This window comes from Fusarium keratoplasticum, chromosome 15 (genome assembly GCF_025433545.1).
Source record: "Fusarium keratoplasticum isolate Fu6.1 chromosome 15, whole genome shotgun sequence".
Lineage (NCBI taxonomy): Eukaryota > Fungi > Ascomycota > Sordariomycetes > Hypocreales > Nectriaceae > Fusarium > Fusarium keratoplasticum.
The window spans coordinates 311,112-331,128 of NC_070543.1; the positions used below are offsets into that span (position 1 = coordinate 311,112).

General features: G+C 40.8%; 4 protein-coding genes across 4 annotated transcripts; 2 read left to right on the forward strand and 2 right to left on the reverse strand.

Annotated features, from left to right (window-relative positions):
* Positions 1–11,132: 11,132 nt before the first annotated feature.
* Positions 11,133–12,023, reverse strand: NCS57_01490300 (uncharacterized protein; the record flags this gene model as incomplete). Its single annotated transcript, XM_053064488.1, has 3 exons — positions 11,133–11,310; positions 11,368–11,509; positions 11,570–12,023. 3 exons carry the CDS (start codon positions 12,021–12,023, stop codon positions 11,133–11,135), a joined length of 774 nt encoding a protein of 257 aa, XP_052906116.1.
* A 463-nt stretch (positions 12,024–12,486) lies between these two features.
* NCS57_01490400 (Choline transport protein) lies at positions 12,487–14,521 on the forward strand (the record flags this gene model as incomplete). The annotated part of the gene is made up of 8 exons (XM_053064489.1): positions 12,487–12,707; positions 12,753–13,108; positions 13,162–13,267; positions 13,325–13,507; positions 13,611–13,781; positions 13,837–13,920; positions 14,194–14,230; positions 14,285–14,521. 8 exons carry the CDS (start codon positions 12,487–12,489, stop codon positions 14,519–14,521), a joined length of 1,395 nt encoding a protein of 464 aa, XP_052906117.1.
* A 732-nt stretch (positions 14,522–15,253) lies between these two features.
* On the forward strand, positions 15,254–17,473 carry NCS57_01490500 (Zn(2)-C6 fungal-type domain-containing protein; the record flags this gene model as incomplete). Its single annotated transcript, XM_053064490.1, has 4 exons — positions 15,254–16,209; positions 16,269–16,540; positions 16,593–16,810; positions 16,864–17,473. Exons 1-4 carry the CDS (start codon positions 15,468–15,470, stop codon positions 17,471–17,473), a joined length of 1,842 nt encoding a protein of 613 aa, XP_052906118.1. The 5' UTR covers positions 15,254–15,467.
* A 242-nt stretch (positions 17,474–17,715) lies between these two features.
* NCS57_01490600 (Ornithine aminotransferase) lies at positions 17,716–19,084 on the reverse strand (the record flags this gene model as incomplete). The annotated part of the gene is made up of 3 exons (XM_053064491.1): positions 17,716–18,290; positions 18,363–18,894; positions 18,956–19,084. 3 exons carry the CDS (start codon positions 19,082–19,084, stop codon positions 17,716–17,718), a joined length of 1,236 nt encoding a protein of 411 aa, XP_052906119.1.
* Positions 19,085–20,017: the final 933 nt, after the last annotated feature.

Consider the following 20,017-nt stretch of genomic DNA (forward strand, 5'->3'; position numbering starts at 1 on the left):
TACCGACCGCGATACGCTACTAATTAGCATACGCTAGGCTCATAACTTCATTAAGCAATACCTAGAGCTTAAGACGCATTTTTTTCAGAAATATAACTACTAGAGAGCTAAGTACGAAGATCTAGCTATTATCCATAACTAGTTTAAGCTTATAGTAAATATAATCACGAAGTATAGCATCTAATTAAATAATATCTATAACTTTAATAAGATAGGCTTTCTTATAGGCATAATTATAAGCGGAATAGTTATTATAGGCTTAGAAAGGTATTTAAAGCCGAAATTAGTATAGCCTAGAAACTAGGAATAGATTATAATTATTAAAGCGATTAATACAAAAGGCTAAGTAATCTAGCTATTTATTATTAATACGGGCTAATATTACCTTACTAATTAATACTAAGAAAATAACCTTCTGGGTAATTAGGTAATTATAATAACCTAAAATAGCTAGACTAATAATAAGACTAGCCTCGAGTAGCTAAAGCACTTTGACCGGTATATAACTAATTAATTAATTAGTTCCTATTATCTCTTAATCCTCGATAGCTATAAAAATTACTAATTAATTAAATTTAAGAGATATTATAAGGAAAAGAAAATTATCTAGCTTTATATACTACCTTATTCCTCTTATCTACTCTAGCCTCTTAATATTAAGTACTTTGGGCTACTAAAGAAGGCCTATAATCGAGAAATAAAGTATCTAATTAGATACTCTATAACCCACGTTTTAAAGACTAAGTTCTTTCTAGCCTTTTATATTATACACGAGGCTACTATAACGGAAAGAAATATTAAGGGGGCTTTTAAAGGAGCTAGCCTTATTCCCCTTGACCTAGAAACTATAGTCTTAAAGCTTAATATATAGCTATAGACTCCAATGCCTACTAAGGAGGGATCTAAGCCCTTGACCTCTTAGGTCTTAAGGACCCTAAGGACTATGCTTAAGGCTAGATCTTAATCTAAATACCTTAAAAAATAAATTAAAAGGCACTAAAATAGCTCCCTAGAGTTAATCCTTAAAGCCCTAAGGTCTCTTAAGAAGGGGATAAAAATAATTATATATCGGGTTACCTTATTAGCTACTAAGAATAAAGACCTTCGGGAGGCAAATAAGATACTTAGTTAGCGCTAGAGGGCAAAAAAAACCTAGCTATAGAAAAAAGGGGTTATAATAGTAGAGGAAGGAAGGTAAGTAATTAATTAAATAGATGCTAATACATAGGTAGTAGCTAAATTATCGAGATATAGTAATTAAGGAAGGTCGGCGCGACCGGGGGTTCGGCGTTATAGTATCTACAACTAGCCCGGCCATAATACAAAGACCTATTAGGTAATAATTAAGATATCTAGGGAAGAATAACGTACATGATAAGCATATGCACCAAACAAGTATGTGCACCAAAAATCCCTCAATCATCACCAATGCCATTTGATCAATTAATTATCAACCAAAAATCATGCCTCAACTCTATTCTGAACGTCAAGTCCTTCTTGCGCTTCAAGCTCTCCAAAATAACCCAAATTTAAGTCTCCGAGGCGCTGCTAGGCTATACCAAGTTAACTATTGGGCCTTACGTCGCCGGCACAATGGCATTCAATCTCGACGCGATTGGATTCCTAAATCACGCAAACTATCTAATCTAGAGGAACAGATCATTATTCAGTTCATTCTCGACCTGGATTCGCGAGGATTTCCCCCGCGACTGCGTAGTGTTGAAGAAATGGCCAATCGATTGCTCGCCGACCGCGACGCGCTACCCGTCGGCAAGCGCTGGGCTTCCAACTTCGTTAAGCGACACCTAGACCTCAAGACGCGTTTTTTTTTCGGAAGTACGACTACCAGAGAGCTAAGTGCGAAGATCCAGCTATTATTCGTAACTGGTTTACGGTTGTGGCGAACGCAATCGCGAAGTACGGCATCCGATTAGAAGATATCTATAACTTTGATGAGACTGGCTTTATGATGGGTATAATTCAAAGCGGAATGGTCGTCACAGGCACAGATAGGCGTGGAAAGCCAAAATCAGTGCAGCCTGGAAACCGGGAATGGATTACAGTCATTCAAGCGATCAATGCGGAAGGCTGGGCGATCCCGCCGTTCATCATCGGCGCGGGCCAATATCACCTCGCCAACTGGTACCGAGAAAGCAACCTCCCGGGCGATTGGGCTATTGCGACGACCCAAAATGGCTGGACCGATAACGAGACTGGTCTAGAGTGGCTAAAGCACTTTTGACCGGTGTACAACCAATCGATCAATTGGTTCCTATCGTCTCTTGATCCTCGATGGCCATGAAAGTCATCATTCTATCGATTTTGAGAGGTTTTGCCAGGATAACAACATTATCACGCTCTGTATGCCACCTCATTCATCTCATCTGCTTCAGCCCCCTTGACGTCGGGTGCTTCAGCGTGCTCAAGAACGCTTACGGTCGAGAAATTGAGCATCTGATCAGATGCTCTATAACCCACGTTTCGAAGACCGAGTTCTTTCCGGCCTTCCACGCCGCATTTCAGGCCACCATGACACAAAGAAATATCAGATCAGCCTTCAGAGGAGCCGGGCTTGTTCCTCTTGACGCGGAAAGTGTGGTCTCGAAGCTTGATGTGCAGCTACGGACTCCAACGCCGCCTGAGGAAGTGGCTGAACCCTTGACCCCTTGGGTCTCAAAGACCCCAAAGACCGTGCTTGAGGCTCAATCTCAGTCAGATTACCTCGAGAGACGAGTTATAACGCACAAAAAGTAGCTCCCCAGAGTCAATTCTAGAAGCTATACGGTCTTCTTCTAAGGGAACAAAGATAGTTATGCATAAGGTTGCCTTACTCGAGGCTCGGGTCAAAGACCTTGAACAGGCGAATGAGATACTAAGCCGGCGCCGGAGGGCAAAAAGGACCCGACTACAGAAAAGAGGGGTAATGACGGTAGAGGAAGGACGGCAAGCAATTGATCAAATGGATGTTGATGCGCAGGTAGTGGCGGAATCGTCGAGAAGTGGTGGTCAAGGAAGGTCGGCGCGACCGGGTGTTCGGCGTTGTGGTGTCTGCGGCAAGCCCGGCCATAATGCAAGGACCTGTCAGGTAGTAATTGAGACGTCTGGGGAAGAGTATAGTGAGTAGTTTTAATTGATCAAATGGTTTGTGATGTTTTTATTGCGGCTTCTATCTTATGGGTACAGGAAAAGTGGTGCACATACTTGTTTGGTGCACATGCTTATCATGTACGTTATAATAAGTAATTTTAATTAATTAAATAATTAATAGTAGTTTTCTAATAATTTTTATTATAAGGGTTAAGATTTCTTAAGATACTTACTTATTTAAGATACTCGCTTATTAAGTATATTAAATAAATAATATAAAAATAAAAGGGAAAACTAAAGAATTATATATAATTTAAGAAGATAAGACTAATAGGGATCGCAGAGACTATAGCGATATTATTATAATAGGCAATAGAATTATTATTATAAGGAAAAAAGAAAATAAAAAAAAAAAAATTATTATAAAATAAAAAAACTCTAATCTTAGTAATAATAGCTATATTTAAGCTACTAGTATTAAATAGCTAGTAGTATAAAGTAATTACTAACCTAATAGCGACTAATTAATTATAAAAGAAAATAATAAATCTATAATAAAGACTATAATTATTATAAAAGAAAGGTAAAAAGGGAATAATAAATAATCGGCGATATATTATAAAGAGTTATTAAAGCTTAAGATTAATTAAAAGATAGCTATATTTAGATACCTTTAGTATTAAATAAAGGAATAAGATAATTAGCTAGATAAGCTTAAGGGACTAAATTCTCTAGAGAGGGGGTAATTATAAGAGTATTTAGGTTATACTAGCTATTACCGGTAGGTTAGGAAATTCTTAGATTATTATATAGATCTTAGACTATATAAAACTCTTCTCGCTAAAGGCTCGCAGAGACTTTAATAAATTAAAGTTATATTAATATATTAAACTTACCTTTTTATCTCTAATATTATCCTAATTATGCCTATCGGGCTTATACCTTTATAAATTAGCTTAAGGTAATTAATATAAGTAGTTAGTTTTATATTAAGAAATATTATAAAATTATAAAAGAAATTATAAAAAATAAGATAATATATAATTAATACCTTAATAAAATATTTATAAAAAATAAAAATATTAATTATAAAAAAAACTTAAATAAGAAAAATAAATAATAAAGATTATAACTTAATAAAACTATAAGAAAATAATAATTATTAGGTTATTATTAAGTATAAGCTAGAAATTATAAAAAATAAAGTATAATTAAGAATAATTACTTAAGGGTTAAAATAATTAATCTTATAGTTATTAATATTAAAAAGCTAAGGGTTTATTAGCCCCTTACTTCTAGTCTTAGCCCTACCTTAAGTAATAGGCTAAGTAGTATAAGCCCTCTTAGGAATAAAAGAAAAAATAATAAATTATTACTAAAGCTATTATTATTATTATTATTATTATTATTATTAATAAGGTACTTTATAGTATAAGGAATAAAAGAAGTATTAATATATATTATAATATATATTATAATATAAATAATAATAAAAATATTAATTAAAGTATTAATAAGGATATATATAATAAATAGCTAGGATAAATTATAATAAAGAAAATAAGACTTAATCTTATTATAGGTATAGGTAAGCTAAGTAATATTAATAAAATTATAAATCTTAGTTTTATTAATATAAACTTAGGCTTATATATTAAGCTAATAAGAAATATAAGATTAAGGGAAGAAAGGCTTATATTTAGAAAGATATAAATAAATTAAAGCTTATAGGTAAAAGTAAGCTTAGTAAGCTAATAATTAGCTATTATTTAATTATTAATATTCTTAGCTAAGTTAATATATTAATTTTTAATATTATTTTAAATAATATTATAATTATTAAGGGTAATAATATAGCGCTAAATAATAATATAAGAGGTTATTAAGCTAATATTTACTAAAGGGTTAATATTATTTAAGTAATACTCCTAGAGGGTAATATAAAAGTTTTAATATTATTAAGTAATACTAAGGAGCTTATTAAGAATCTAGGCTAAAGGTTAATAATATAAAATTAATAAATTAATTAAAAGAATTTATAATATTATATCTCTAAATATAATAATTATAATAAATATAAATAATATTATTAATATTAATAATATATATTAAGTAAATATCTTTATAAATATAAATAAAATAACTAAAATATAAATAATTATTAGCTTATTAATTAATAAAATTAATATTATTATTAAAAATATAATAAGGCCTAAGGATATAAGTAATAATATTAAGAATAAATATTATAAAAAAAAAGTTAATATATTATTAATAGGGAATAAAATATATAAAAAAGCCTTAATAAAAAAAATAAGATATTATTATAATAAAAAGAATTAAAATAAAATATATTAAGTAATAGATATTATTTATTTAATAAATATTAATAAGCTAAAATAAGAATAAGGCTTTAATAAAGCTAATAATATTAAAGGATCAATATAATATTTTTAATTATTTATATTATAATAAAAAGAAAATAAGGATTAATTTTAAATACTAAAAGTAATATATTAAAGAGCTTTTATTAAAGCTTTATTTATAAGCTAAAAAACTTAAAAGAAATATTTTAAAGCTTTTTTATTTACCTAAAGATCTTAGGGACTAAGATCTTTAGAAAAGAGGTAATTATAAGAATATAAAATAACTATTAAAGCTATTAATTAATTAGGATAACTTTAGCAAGATATTATATATATTAAAACCTTTTAAAAGCTTTATAGCTAAGCTATTATTAAAGGCTTAGTAAGTTAAAGTCTTATATATATTATAGACCTATCTTTAATTTATAATTTTACCCTAATCTAGCTATTAAGGCCTATTATCTTATAGCTAGGCTTACCTTAATTAGAAGTATTAATAATTTTAAAAAATAATTACTTAAGGTATTTTATAATATTAGGTTTTAATTATATTATATACTTATTACTATAAATATTCTAAGAGGCTAATATCTTAGTTAGCTAAAAATAATAATGTTTATTATAATATATATAATAAGCAAGTATTATAAATAAGTAAGTATTATAAAAATCCTAACCCTCCTTAGGAATATTATAATAAAAATACTATAAATTATCTAATTAATTAAAATTATTTATTATACTCTTCTCTAGATATCTTAATTACTACCTAGTATATTCTTATATTATATCTAGGCTCGCCGCATATTCTATAGCGCCGAACGCCTAGTCTAACTAACCTTCCTCGACTATTACTTCTCGATAATTCCGCAGCTACCTACGTATTAATATCTATTTAATTAATTACCTACCTTCCTTACTCTACTATTATAACCCCTCTTCTCTATAGCCGGGTCCTTTTTACTCTCTGGCGCTAACTAAGTATCTTATTTGCCTCCCGAAGATCTTTAACCTTAGCCCTTAATAATATAATCTTATATATATTTCCCTTTACTACCTTTATAAGAGACTTTATAGCCTCTATAATTAACTCTAGGGAGCTATTATAATACCTTTTAATTTATCTTTCAAGGTATTTAAACTAAGATCTAGCCTTAAGTATAGTCTTTAAGGTCCTTAAGACCTAAGGGGTAAAAGGTTTAACCCCCTCCTCGGTAGGCATTAGAGTCTATAGCTACATATTAAGCTTTGAGATTATAGCTTCTAGGTCAAGGGGAATAAGGCTAGCTTCTTTAAAAGCCCTCCTAATATTTCTTTCCGTTATAATAGCCTTATATATAGCATAAAAAGCCAGAAAGAACTTAGTTTTTAAAACATAGGTTATAGAGTATCTAATTAAATACTTTATTTCTTAACTATAAGCTCGCTTTAATATATTAAAATACCTAATATTAAGGGGCTAGAGTAAATAAGAGGAATAAGGCGGTATATAAAGCTAGATAATTTTCTTTTCTTTATAATATCTCTTAAATTTAATAAACTAATAACTTTTATAGCTATTAAGGATTAAGAGGTAATAATAATTATTTAATCACTTAGCTATATATTAATTAAAATACTTAAGCTACTTAAGACCGGTCTTATTATTAATTTAGCTATTTTAGGTTATTATAATAGCCTAATTATCTAGGAGGTTATTATCTTAGTACTAATTAGCGAGATAATATTAGCCCGCGCTAATAATAAATAGCTAGATTACCTAGCCTTTTATATTAATCGCCTAGATAACTATAATCTATTCTTAGTTTCTAGGCTATATTAATTTTAGCTTTAAATACCTTTTTAAACCTATAATAACTATTCCACTTATAATTATACCTATAAGAAAGCTAATCTTATTAAAGTTATAGAGATTATTTAATTAGATATTATACTTCGCGATTATATTTACTATAAATATAAACTACTTATAAATAATAGCTAGATCTTTATACTTAGCTCTCTAGTAATTATATTTCCGAAAAAAATATATCTTAAGCTCTAGGTATCACTTAATAAAGTTATAAGCCTAATATATATTAATTAGTAATATATCGCGGTCGATAAGTAATTAATTAGCTATATCTTTAATACTATATAGCTATGGGGGAAATCCTCGCGAATCTAGGTCGAGGATAAAGTAAATAAGGATATCTTCTTTTAGATTAAATAGCTTATATGAATTAGGGATAATATTACGTCGAGACTAGATGCCTTATTGCCGGCGATATAAGGTATAATAGTGAATTATATATATTACTGCGGCGCGTCGGATACTTAATTTTGGGTTATTTTAGAGGGCTTAAAGACCTAGAAGGATTCTAGCTTTAGTATTAGAGCCTAATATACTAGGTGGTTAAGAATTAATTAATTAAATAAAGAAGATATAAGGTAAGGGATTTTTGTGATACTTGCTTGTCTATGATACTCGCTTATTATATATGTTATTTATAAACTAGTTATTAAGAAAAGGCATAGGAATATTTAATATATTTTTAAGTATTTTATATTTCTATTATCTTATTATTAGTAATTAGTATAAAGATTAATATATTAAGATTATAATATAATATAATAACGTATATCACAAGTGAGTGAAACACACAAGCGAGTGAAACAAAAATCCCTCAACCTACACCTTCTCTATTTGATTAATTAATTCTCAACCACCCAGCATGTCATAGTCAAATTATGAGGCTAGAATGCTTCTTGCCCTTCAGGCCCTTCAAAATGACCCAACCTTAAAGCTCCGACGCGCTGCAACAATCTATACAGTCAACCCAACAACGCTCTGGCGTCGGCAAAAAGGCATCCAATCTCAACGCGATATTACCCCAAAATCACGTCGACTATCTAATCTAGAGGAACAGATCCTTAAACACTTTATTCTTGACCTAGATTCGCGAGGATTTCCCCCCCCGGCTACGTAGTGTGAAAGCAATGGCTGATCAATTGCTTGCCGACCGCGACGCACCACCAGTCGGCACAAACTGGGCCTCAAACTTCGTCAGGCGACACCCAGACCTCAAGACGCGTTTTTTTTCGTAAATATGACTACCAGAGAGCCAAGTGCGAAGATCCAACTATTATCCGCAACTGGTTTATGCTTGTGGCGAACATAATCGCGAAGTACGGCATCCGATCAGAAGATATCTATAACTTTGACGAGACTGGCTTCCTTATGGGCATGATTGCAAGCGGAATGGTCGTCATGGGCTCAGAAAGGCGTTTAAAGCCAAAATCAGTGCAGCCTGGAAATCGGGAATGGATTACAGTGATCCAAGCGATCAATGCGGAAGGCTGGTCGATCCCGCCGTTTATCATCGGTGCGGGCCAATATCACCTCGCCAACTGGTACCGAGAAAGCAACCTCCCGGGCGATTGGGCTATTGCAACGACCCAAAATGGCTGGACCGATAATGAGACCGGTCTCGAGTGGCTCAAGCACTTTGACCGGCACACAACCAATCGATCAATTGGTTCCTATCGTCTCTTGATCCTTGATGGCCACGAAAGTCACCACTCCATCGAATTCGAGAGATATTGCGAGGAGAATAAGATTATCCGGCTTTGTATGCCACCTCATTCATCTCATCTACTCTAGCCCCTTGACGTCGGGTGCTTTAGCATACTAAAGAAGGCATATGGTCGAGAAATAGAGCATCTGATCAGATGCTCTATAACACACGTTTCAAAGACCGAGTTCTTTCCAGCCTTCTACGCAGCACACGAGGCCACTATGACGAAAAAAAAAACATCAAGGCATCATTCAAAGGGGCCGGGCTTATTCCTCTTGATCCAGAAAGTGTGGTCTCGAAGCTTGATGTGCAGCTACGGACGCCAACGCCGGTTGAGGAGGCATCTGATCAATTGACCTCTTGGGCATCAAGGACCCCGAAGACTGTGCTTGAGGCCCAATCTCAGTCTGAATACCTTGAGAGACGAATTAGAAGGCACCAAAGCAGCTCTCCAGAGTCAATTCTTGAAGCATTAAAGTCTCTTGCAAAGGGAACAAAGGCGGTTATGCATGAGATGGCTCTTGTTCGGGCAGAGGTTCAAGACCTTCGACAGGCAAATGAGATACTAAGCCGGCGCCGGAGAGCAAAAAAGGACCCGGCTACAGAAAAGAGGGGTGATGACGGTAGAGGAAGGAAGGCAAGCAATTGATCAAATGGATGCTGATGCGCGGGTAATGGCCGAATCGTCGCGGAGTGGTGGTCAAGGGAGGTCGGCGCGACCGGGTGTTCGACGTTGTGGTATCTGCGGCAAGCCCGGCCATAATGCAAGGACCTGTCAAGTAGTGATTGAGACGTCTGGGGAAGAGTATAGTGAGTAGTTTTAATTGATCAAATGGTTTGTGGTGTTTTTATTGCGATTTTTATAAAAGAGGTTGGGATTTTTGTTTCACTCGCTTGTGTGTTTCACTCACTTGTGATGTACGTTATTAGCTTTTAATTTTATTATATATTAATAACTATGCTTTATATTATTATAGCTACTAACTTTTTATTATTAATATAGATAATAATAATATAAATAATATAAAAGTTATTATATCTACATTATAGCCACTAAAGTACCCTTATTACCCTTTTATTAAAAAGCAATTTAAGAGGGCCATCTTTGTCTCGGGTGAAGATACACGCTCAAGGGGAGGCTTAGGGTGCTCTTCCAGACACGGGAGCGGATAAAGGCATGTATGAATACCTGCCTAACCCCTGTGGACGTCCAGAAGACACTCTTAATTCAAACACAGACAAAGACATGCCATGAGCAACGTAAGTGATGCTAGTCCTTCTCAAAGCACGCACAGCTTCCGCAATTTCGTTACTAATAGCAGCAGAGGTTCTTGTTGAGCATTTATCGTGTTTAAGTCGGTTCTCTCTTTTGGAGAGGAGCATCATCATCATCAATAGTGAAAATCAGTTGTCATGTTTCCGCCGGTGATCACAGACATTTCAAGTGGGGTTACGCCCCGTTAAGAAATACCAGTCATGATTAAGCGGGTGGTGCATAGGGGCTAGAGAATGTACTCAGCCAGGTCTTTCCCATCCAGTAAAATGAAAATTATGCTCCAGCTAGGTACGAGTCTTCTACTGCAGGCAGCAGAAGGGCTAAAAGAAAAAGAGAAGGCCACTGTGTTAGCATTGGGATATGATGCTGTGATGTGTTGACAATGTGTTCTTTATTATAGACGGAGCCCAGCCCTTGATGGGATAGCTGAGCTAGAAGACGGAATATTATGCTCTCTCGAGGCCCGTATTAACCACGTCTCATCCTTCAGGATAGAGATTCTACTATCCTGAGACCACGATCTAAAGTTGACGGGCTTTACCGTAGCGCAAATTTCACATGCCTTTCTCACTTATTCCTCCGTTGACCATGTCCTAATCTACTAAATGCTATAACCTTGTCCAAAAGTTCAGTTCGTCAATCCAAAGCCTCTCTTGGCAGAAACATTCCCACCAATCGATATCTTTATCATTTGCTGTTGTGACCGATGACTTCTTTTCATCATTGCAGACAATAATAAAAATATCTTAATCATCACCTCAATGCTTTGAATCCCCAATTCTTGGTTGAATTTGTGATTGAGTCCTTGATAGACAGATTCATCGCAGAGCTCTAAACACCATGAGCCTATACCATCACTGCCCCCCCATTAGCGCACGTAGTCGAGCCCGTAATCCACCGAGCAGCATCCTCGCACAGGAATGCGACGATTTGAGCGATATCTTCGACCGCACCAACACGTGGTGCGGCAGGGGTCTGGTTCACATATTGTTGGCACTCTTCCATCGATTCGGGGGGCATAGCACTAGGGCGATGTTGTCAATTATTTTGGCCAATCCGAGGGAAATCGGAATATACTTACTGCCACATTTCTGTCCCAACAGGTCCTGGATTCACACAATTCACAGTAACATTATACTTGTGTCCAAGCTCGAGGGCCCATGTCTTGGTGATATTCTCAAGACACGCTTTCGAGGCACCGTATACGGTATGCATTTTCCAAGCTGTCGCCAAATATCTAATTAGCATTCATATGTTTGAAAGGAGACGACACCTCAACACACCTTCCCTGCCACAAACACTGCTCATGTTGACAATTCTTCCGCCCTTCCTTAGATATGGCAGACATTCCTTGACAAGAAAGATGGGAAATCGAACGTTTGTTTGCATAACCTTATCAAAGTGGTCATACCCGATCTCTTCCAAGTAGTATTCCTCGCTAATGCCGGCATTATTGATAATGATATCAATCCCGTCATTGTTGTCAAAGGCCTTCCGAGCTGTGTCAACAATCAATGTTGGAGCTGTAAGGGATCTGCAGTCTGCCTGAACGGCCGCAGCTTCGCCACCAAAGGTACGGACTTGGGCGATGAATTCGTCGGCAAGTGTCGCGGAGGATGCCGCGTTGTAAGTGATGAGCACAGAAGCACCACGTCGCGCGAGTTCAGTGGCAATTCCACGACCAATACCTCTCGTGCCGCCGGTAACAATCGCCACCTTGCCTTTGAGAGAAGCCATCATGTAGAATGTATTGGGAATTTTGCAGGTTTGCTGAGTAGAATGAGGCGTCTGAAGAGGTTGGCTACCAAGCAACTCAGATTGGAGGCTTGACTTATCATCTCAACAGTGGGATCCACCAAGTGGACCATCGAAGTCTGGAGAACTGATCTAGTCCCAAGATAGTTAATTTTTGCACCGAGATGAACCAATAATATAGAGTGACAAGATAAGCTCCTTCGAGACTAGTTCTTCGGCTTGACAGGGGCTGTTATCAGTCTCATGTTCAACAATCCATGAGACGATTGAGAGATGGGTAAAATCACAGATCAGAACAGGGGGCAGTCTATAGTGAGCCGAAGTCGTCATGAGAGCAGCCACGGAAACCAAATCATTACGTTGTTGGATATGTAACCTAACATACTTGGCCTCAAATCTTCTCACTCTTCATCTTCGTTGTACAGCAACATTATTTTCAGCAATCATGAGTGAAAAAGTCGAAAAGGCGGGCGACCTGTCTCGCAAGTCTTCCCAAGAGCCACGGGCAGGTGAAGTTGTCTGTGGTGAGGTTCAACTTGCCAGGCACCTGGGTTCTTGGGAAATCATCTGCATTGCCTGGAACGTCATCAACGTTTTTGGTGGCCTGTCCTACATTTTCGTCGTTGGCTTCTCCGCTGGAGGCCTGTCAATAATCTTCTATGGATTGTACGTTCACCATCCCATGTTACCCGCTCTGACTAACAGTTGCAGCCTTGGATCGACAGCGTGTACCCTTTGCACAATGTCTGTTCTTGCTGAATGCGCGTCCCTGTTCCCTACTGCCGGTGGTGCCTATCACTTTTCAACCTTCTTATGCCCAGAGAAGTACCGAAGATATGTAGGCTACCCAATCGGTTGGTTGAACTATCTCGGCTGGGTTTTCACAGTTGCCGCTTGTTCTGCTATTCAGACGGGCCTTACCTTCTCTCGGGTCATCATGTGTGACCCAACATATGTAGTGTCGGGTCGGTGGCAATACTTTCTGGTCTACGTTGCTTGGGCAGTGGTGGCCTGGGTGGTCAACCTCTTTTTCCTCAGAGGGTTTCATGTTGTGGAGAACCTCGGATGTGAGTCGGGTCAGTCAGGACGGGATATACGTTGATGCTTACAAAACTCGCAGGTATTATTAGCATGTTGGGTTTCGTTGGCTTTACCCTCACTCTCCTTGCTCGTGCACCCAAGGCCGATGCATCCTTCGTCTTCACTACGGTAAATAATGAGACTGGGTGCGTGGTCACGCGAAGCGCAGTCGTTTCAATTCCATCAGTCTAACAAGCTTACAGGTACTCTTCGTCTGCAATGGCCGTGGCTATTGGTCTGTACAACTGCGTAGTTGTCTGGGTCAGCCTTGATGCCGTGTGCCATCTGGCCGAGGAGGTTCCTCAACCCACCCGAATCATTCCCAAGACTCTCTACATTATCGTGGCAACACAGCTCACAGTCGGTGTCGTTTGGATCCTCACAGTGTGATTTTCAGTGACTGATATGAATGCGGTCATTAGCTCTGCTACTGGGTATAGTTTTTGCCTCTAGTTTTGTTACATGTACAGCCCGACTGACTGTTACTAGGGTTCCCATCATTGAGCTTATTCGTTTAGCTCTGAAGAGTGACACAGCCGCAATCACGTTCAACGTGATGCTGTTGGTCAATTTCTTTGCAGCCCTTACTGGATGCTTGACATCTGCATCTCGGCAAGGCTATGCGTTGGCCCGTGATGGCGGGCTCTTCTTCAAAAAGAGGTGAGATCAACATTTCACGATCATCCGTGGCAAAACTCACAGCGGTAACGCCCAGTCTTGTCAAAATTTCGACGCGATCCCAAATCCCATCTCGTTCCGTGGACACGTGCTTCGGGCTTACTGTTCTTATTGGCCTGGTGTGAGTACAATGCCGCCCATACGGGATGTCAGTTTCTAAGAAAGGATCATAGATATCTCTTCTCGTCATCAGGCTTCAATGCTATTTTAGGAACCGAAACTGTCTTTATGCTTCTCAGCTACGGCAAGTCTTACTAAAGAGTAGCCTAGAGAGCTATTGCTAACGACCTATGCCAGCCTCTCCTTCCGTAATGATGCTCATTTTTGGCCGCAGCCAACTTAAGAATACGCCTTTCAGCCTTGGATGACTCGGTTACCCTATTTGCGTTATCAGCGTCATCTATACGCTTACAGTGGTAGTCTTGGTCATGGTAAGCCTGCCTGTCTACCTGAAGTCAAGCCAGGTTTAATGATCCAATGTTTAGTTCCCAGGTGTCCATCCCATCACGGCAAGCAACTTCAACTACAACATCTTGTTGGCGGGTATTTTCGCAATCCTATGCGTGGTTGTATGGCTCATCGATGGGAGAAAGTCCTACAAGCCACCCTCGTTCACTGAGTTTATCGAAAATATTGCAACTGACACGACTGAGTTTCTGAGTGGGGGCAAGCAGGAAACAAGCCCGGAAGAGTCCGGAGAAGTCGAAGCGTTGGATGGCTAACGATGTCCCTGTATTCGTGTTTGTCGTGATGCTTGAACATCAGCTGATGAGTCTTGGGAAAGGAACATAAAGAGGGCCGATTCCTTACGTGCTGATGGGCCGAGCCTCTTGTACCTACTTACATGCTCCCAAAACCTTTTTGCAATATCGCCGAACTTGTAAAACATCCGATGAAGCTGGGAACAGCCTGGCAACTGACAACGGAAACAAGAATATGATGAAGTCCCCGGTGGTGACGGGCGTAGCCAGACATGATTTCCGCATGCCAGCTGCTCTAGAGAATTAGCAGATTAAAATGCTCACATGGCACAAGCTTCTCTCTCTCTTTCTCTCCCAAGGCCCAAAAGTAGCCTAATGCATAACTTAGCTATGTTATTACTGGTTCAACCCGGCTACCCGGGGAATTTCCACACATTGATTTTAGTATTGTGTACTGTCGCTCTGACTTGTGTTGACTTTACTCTATAGGGCTAGATCAAGCTGCTGGTGTGCAGATAAGGCCAGGGGACTGGCATCACCATTCGTCTCCTACTACATTCCCCACACCGCAAGTTCAACTAAAAGATTGTCTCCACAGATAAGAAGAAACGCCCGCAAGCCTCAGCTCGACCTCCACAGTTACTCCGGATTCTGGATCATTAAACCAGGTTCCCTCAGGATTTATGACTTTTGTCTCATCATTCTAGATGGTGCGCCAGGGGAAATCGAATCGCAAACACGATAACGACGATGCGACGCTCACGAGGAGGTAGGTCTCTCTGCATAGATATCATCTCCACAAACTAACCGGGGCACTGATCAAGGTTGCTGGACTTGTCGCCAACGACGCCGAAAGTGCGACGAGACAAAGCCCGCCTGTAATGTCTGCCAGAATCGCAACTTGTCCTGTGGCGGCTATGAGATTCGCTTGTCAGAGTTTCACGCCGCGGATGGCCACTCTGGGCAGATGAAGTGCAAGATACTAAGGGGCTCGTCACCTTCCGGCCCGCTCTCCCGTCGTTCGATGAGACAATCCCGCCAGACGATGGCCGCACACCCCCCGAGGACGCTTCGAGCAAAACAGGATAGCCTCAAGGTCACACCTGATGCTTCCGCAGAGCCGTCTGGCAGGCAAGACGAGGCCTCACATCTCGACCTAATGAATGGGACGACGCCCAGTAACGGAGAAATCGAACCATCGATAACACGAGAAGCGGAGAGTCTCCCGATGTTGGATGGGCCCGTCTCCGATGAAAACACCGTTTCGGCTCTTGCGGTCGTTACTTCGGAAAGCCTGCCTTATTCCGAGCCCAGTCACGGGCAGCTCCGGACCTGGCACAGCCTTCCCCTAGATTCGCGGTCTGGGTTAGACGCTCAAGATCTTCTTGGGCTACACTTGAGTCCTCCTGCGGATTTAAGCCCATCCGCCCTTATCGGCTTTGACTTGGATTTTCTCGGCCCCAATAATATGGAGATAGAAAACCTAAGAGAAAATGGCAGTATGGAGACCATCAACACGGATCAGGTCACCCATGGTACCCATCACTTGGACGGGGATGTCCTCCAGGACGGCTTCGCTCTTACAGAGGAGGACCGGCCAGAACTCCCTACCTCGGAAAATGCGAACTCCCGGGCCTCTCTCTCCGCACAGCCAACACAAGGCCCGCAGCTAGACAGTTTTGACTTTAATTCGCTTCTCCTCCAGCACTGTGAGTTGATCTGGATGATATGGCCTCTCTGTCGATAGCTAACATCTTTGCGAAATCAGTTTTCAACGTGCTCGCTCCCAACTTCTGCCCGGCACACCCACATCACAATCCCTACACAACAGTCTACGGCACGTTGGCATTCGTCTTTAGGCCCCTCCGCAACGCAGTCCTAAAAGCAGCTGCCCTCCACCTACACCACTCGGGCCAGCTCACGCTTGACCTGTCAACACGATTTCACGACCACGCTACAGCATCAGCAAAAGGCGCCGGATCTACAGCCCTGCAGGGGGTTCCCAAGGCTGCAACGATTATGCTATCAATTCTTTGTGAGGTAAGCCACTTATCGCCGCATGCGCTGACCGTTCTGACTGGGGCCTCACTAGATCATAGGATCGAGCTCGAGGGGCTGGGTCTCAAAATTGATACAAGCTCGCGAGCTTTTGGCTGGGTCGAACTTCCATGACGAGCATGCTCCCGAGCTGCAATTTCTTCGACTGCACTTCAACTGGATGGTCGCAATCAGCTGGAGCATGCGGAGTTCGGTGGTTCCTAGTGGAGAGATGCTGCAGCTTAAATTCATCGCTGAAGGCGAGAATTCACAGTAACCCAAGCAATAGAGAATGCTGTCATACTAACGAGGCTAAAAGATGAAAGACCGAAAAATAGACTGTCCCGTGACCAGGTTGACTGGTTTTGTAACCTGCCCGATTATCGACTGTCTGCCATCTTCTGGGACGCCACTCGCCTATCCCGAAGACTATACAACGAAGTGGCACAGAATTCTCACATATCTCAGCAGCTCATGCCAGATGTGGCCGACTTGATCCATCGCATAAACATATACTACCCAGGCTCATCCGATGCCACTAGCTCTCACTCCTCTTATTCGAACATGGTCAACAGTGGTTGGCGCAATGGTATCTTGTGCTACATCTACTCAGACATCTGTCTGTTGCCATCCAGCGATGCTCGCATACAAGGGTGTGTGCAGTTCGGTTCCGAAGCCCTCGAGAAACTCCCGTGGATCCAGCATGTCATATGGCCTGCAGTCATGACAGGTGTTCATGCCTTGTCAGAGGCCCATCGCAGTATTTACACGACAGGATTTGCTGCCATGAGTTTTAACCTACATTTTCTTCAAGGCCTCTCGATCCTAGACTTCTTGGGAAAGGTGTGGGCGGAGCTCGACGCCCACCATCCGGAAACTGCTTGTTGGAGGAGTGTTTTACACGAGACAGGAATACAGCTCAACGTATTCTTGTGAAATCTTTTTCGGGTCTTGATTTGAACAGCCACTATTCATATATATTCAGGGCTAAGGACTACAAGCAGAATATGTCTCATCCCACCATGACATGGTTGTAAAAGGCCCCAAGCCACTGCCACATCGTTTATGAGCCGTGATCGCTCGCAACGACAATTTCCTCAATTCACTATGTTCTAATGACATTGAACATGAGCAATTTTCTGTCTATTGCAATGCAACTGCTACCAACGGTAGGCTTCCTAGTCTTGGCTAAAGACCTCACCAGGGATATAGCCAAAGGTGTCGATTGTGTCCAACGCTTCTTTCAGTATCGCAGCGCCCTTCTCGAGTTCCTCGTCCGTCATTGTCATGGCAAAACTAAGACGAATGGCCTTCTTCCCCGGCGTAGCATTTACAAAGAGGCCCTTGAACATGCAGAGCACCGCCACACGCTGCCCATGGAGATCGTGAAAGAACATGTTGGAGTCTGCGCCAATGCTGGAGATGTAGTCGATCTTGGGGTGATTCCAGCTGCTGACTATAGCTCGCCACTTTGCCCCGATTTGTGTCGCGCGCTCCAAGAGGTTCTCGTTATCTATGACTTCAAGAGCGGAAGTCGCCGCTACAAGTGCTGGGGGCGTGTGGCTAAAGGTGTAACCACACTCGTTTGAGCCGACGAGGGACATGGCATCCTTTGTGCCGAGGATGAAGGTTTGTGGGTACCATCCGCCTGTGATGGACTTGCCCATGGTGACGATGTCGGGCTTCATGTCATCGCCGCAGTGATGGAATGACAGTAGTTTCCCAGTCTTTCCTGCTCCTTGCCGGACCTCATCTGCAATGAACAAAACGCCATACTTTTTGCACAGATCATAGACACCTCAGGCGTAGCGAATCTCATTCTCACTCGAGCGTGAGGTTCCGTGCAGACATTCCATAATGACAGCTGCCACCGTTTGGTGATGCTCTTCGAGACAAGCACGCATGGCCTCCAGGTCAAGATACTCCAATGCCCTGTTGGTCGTAGGGTTAAAGTTAAGAACGCTTGTCCCGTCTAGGCCGTAACTGGACCGTTGCGCAGAGCGATCCATCAATCCCCAGATGCCCATGCCTAGGCCGTGATAGGAAGATCCTACACCTAGAATCTTGAGTTTGTCGGCAGGGATCTTTCGACGGACGAGGCCGTGCTTGCGAGCAATCTTACAGGCGACGTCTGCCGATTCGGTTCCTGAAGTTGCGGTGGTGATCTTGTCGTAGCCAAATCGCTTGCACATCATTTCGCCAAAAGGGCCCCAGCCCGCGTTGTGGGCACAGATGTTCAGCAAGTGCGCCTTTTCTAGCTGCTCCAACATCTTCTTCTTCATGTAGGGATGGCCATGGCCCATGTTCGTTGCACTAAACATGCCGATGAAATCGATGTATTCTTTGCCATCGCAATCCTGAGAACGTCCTGGGTCAGTATGACGGTGATTGGTTAACAGTGCTGAAATCTTAGCGTACCCATAGTTTGCATCCCTGTACTCTTTCCAGGAATAGTGGCGAAGGTTCGAACCCTCCAGCGCAATACTTGCGCTCCAGCTCCAAGAGGCGTGAGGCGTTGGCTGACAGCTTCAGGCTGGTATCGGACATGTTGCTGGTAGTTTGAATTTGGAAAGACGGTAAAGAAGGATAACAAGACTTGTTTAGATTCGGTGTATGGGACTGAAGATGTAACCGACATGATAACTAAAAGCACTGAATGTATATAGTCATGGCGATGGGATAGTAAAGAATACCGTCTTAAAAGCGGCATGATTTTTGGAGGCGGTGATTGGCTGTTCTGGTGCGTATTTTATCCGAAAGGGGCATTGCCTCATTGAGCAAAAGAATGATATCTAACTTATCTCTTCACCTCAGATAAGAAAACAATGAAGTTTATTACAGATCAGGCGCATAGGTACTCCGTAAGCGGATGAGAGATGTGTGTGTCGACTCGGGTAACTCGACAATCCGGATCGGATGGCAAGGTTGTGAAGATGAAGTCTTGTGCTTGGCTTCCATCTCGAGTCCCCCACAGTGCCCGGGAATCAGAACACACCTGAAGCGAAGCTAGCAATCACGGCCCAACTCGCGTCGGCATTGAACGTATGAGCGCCGCCACCGCGCACAAGGTAGAGAGCATTACTATAACGACGGAAATAACGGGTGGGACAACCCTAGGGCCGAATCGGGTGTGGTTTATTTTACATGAGGACAAAACTGGTCTTGGTCACGATGTTTTATTTTTGGCATCCCATTAAAGCCCTCAAAGTCAGTTTCCCCAAGGAGCGCTCAGTAACAACGACATCACATGTTCTTTTTATCAATGAGGTTGCCAAGCTGCGACCATCAGGCACTTAAGTGTCTTGCCACTTGAGAAAATAGAGGCTCTAAGGCTCTTTAACGAGCGGATACCTGCTTCCCTGATGGCAAAGTCCAGATTTTAATTAGTTACATCGACCTGTGTTCCCAGATCTAAGTTAGTACTCTTTCGCGCCGAACAAGACAGACCACCCTCTGTGCAGTACCCGCTACGAGAGAACG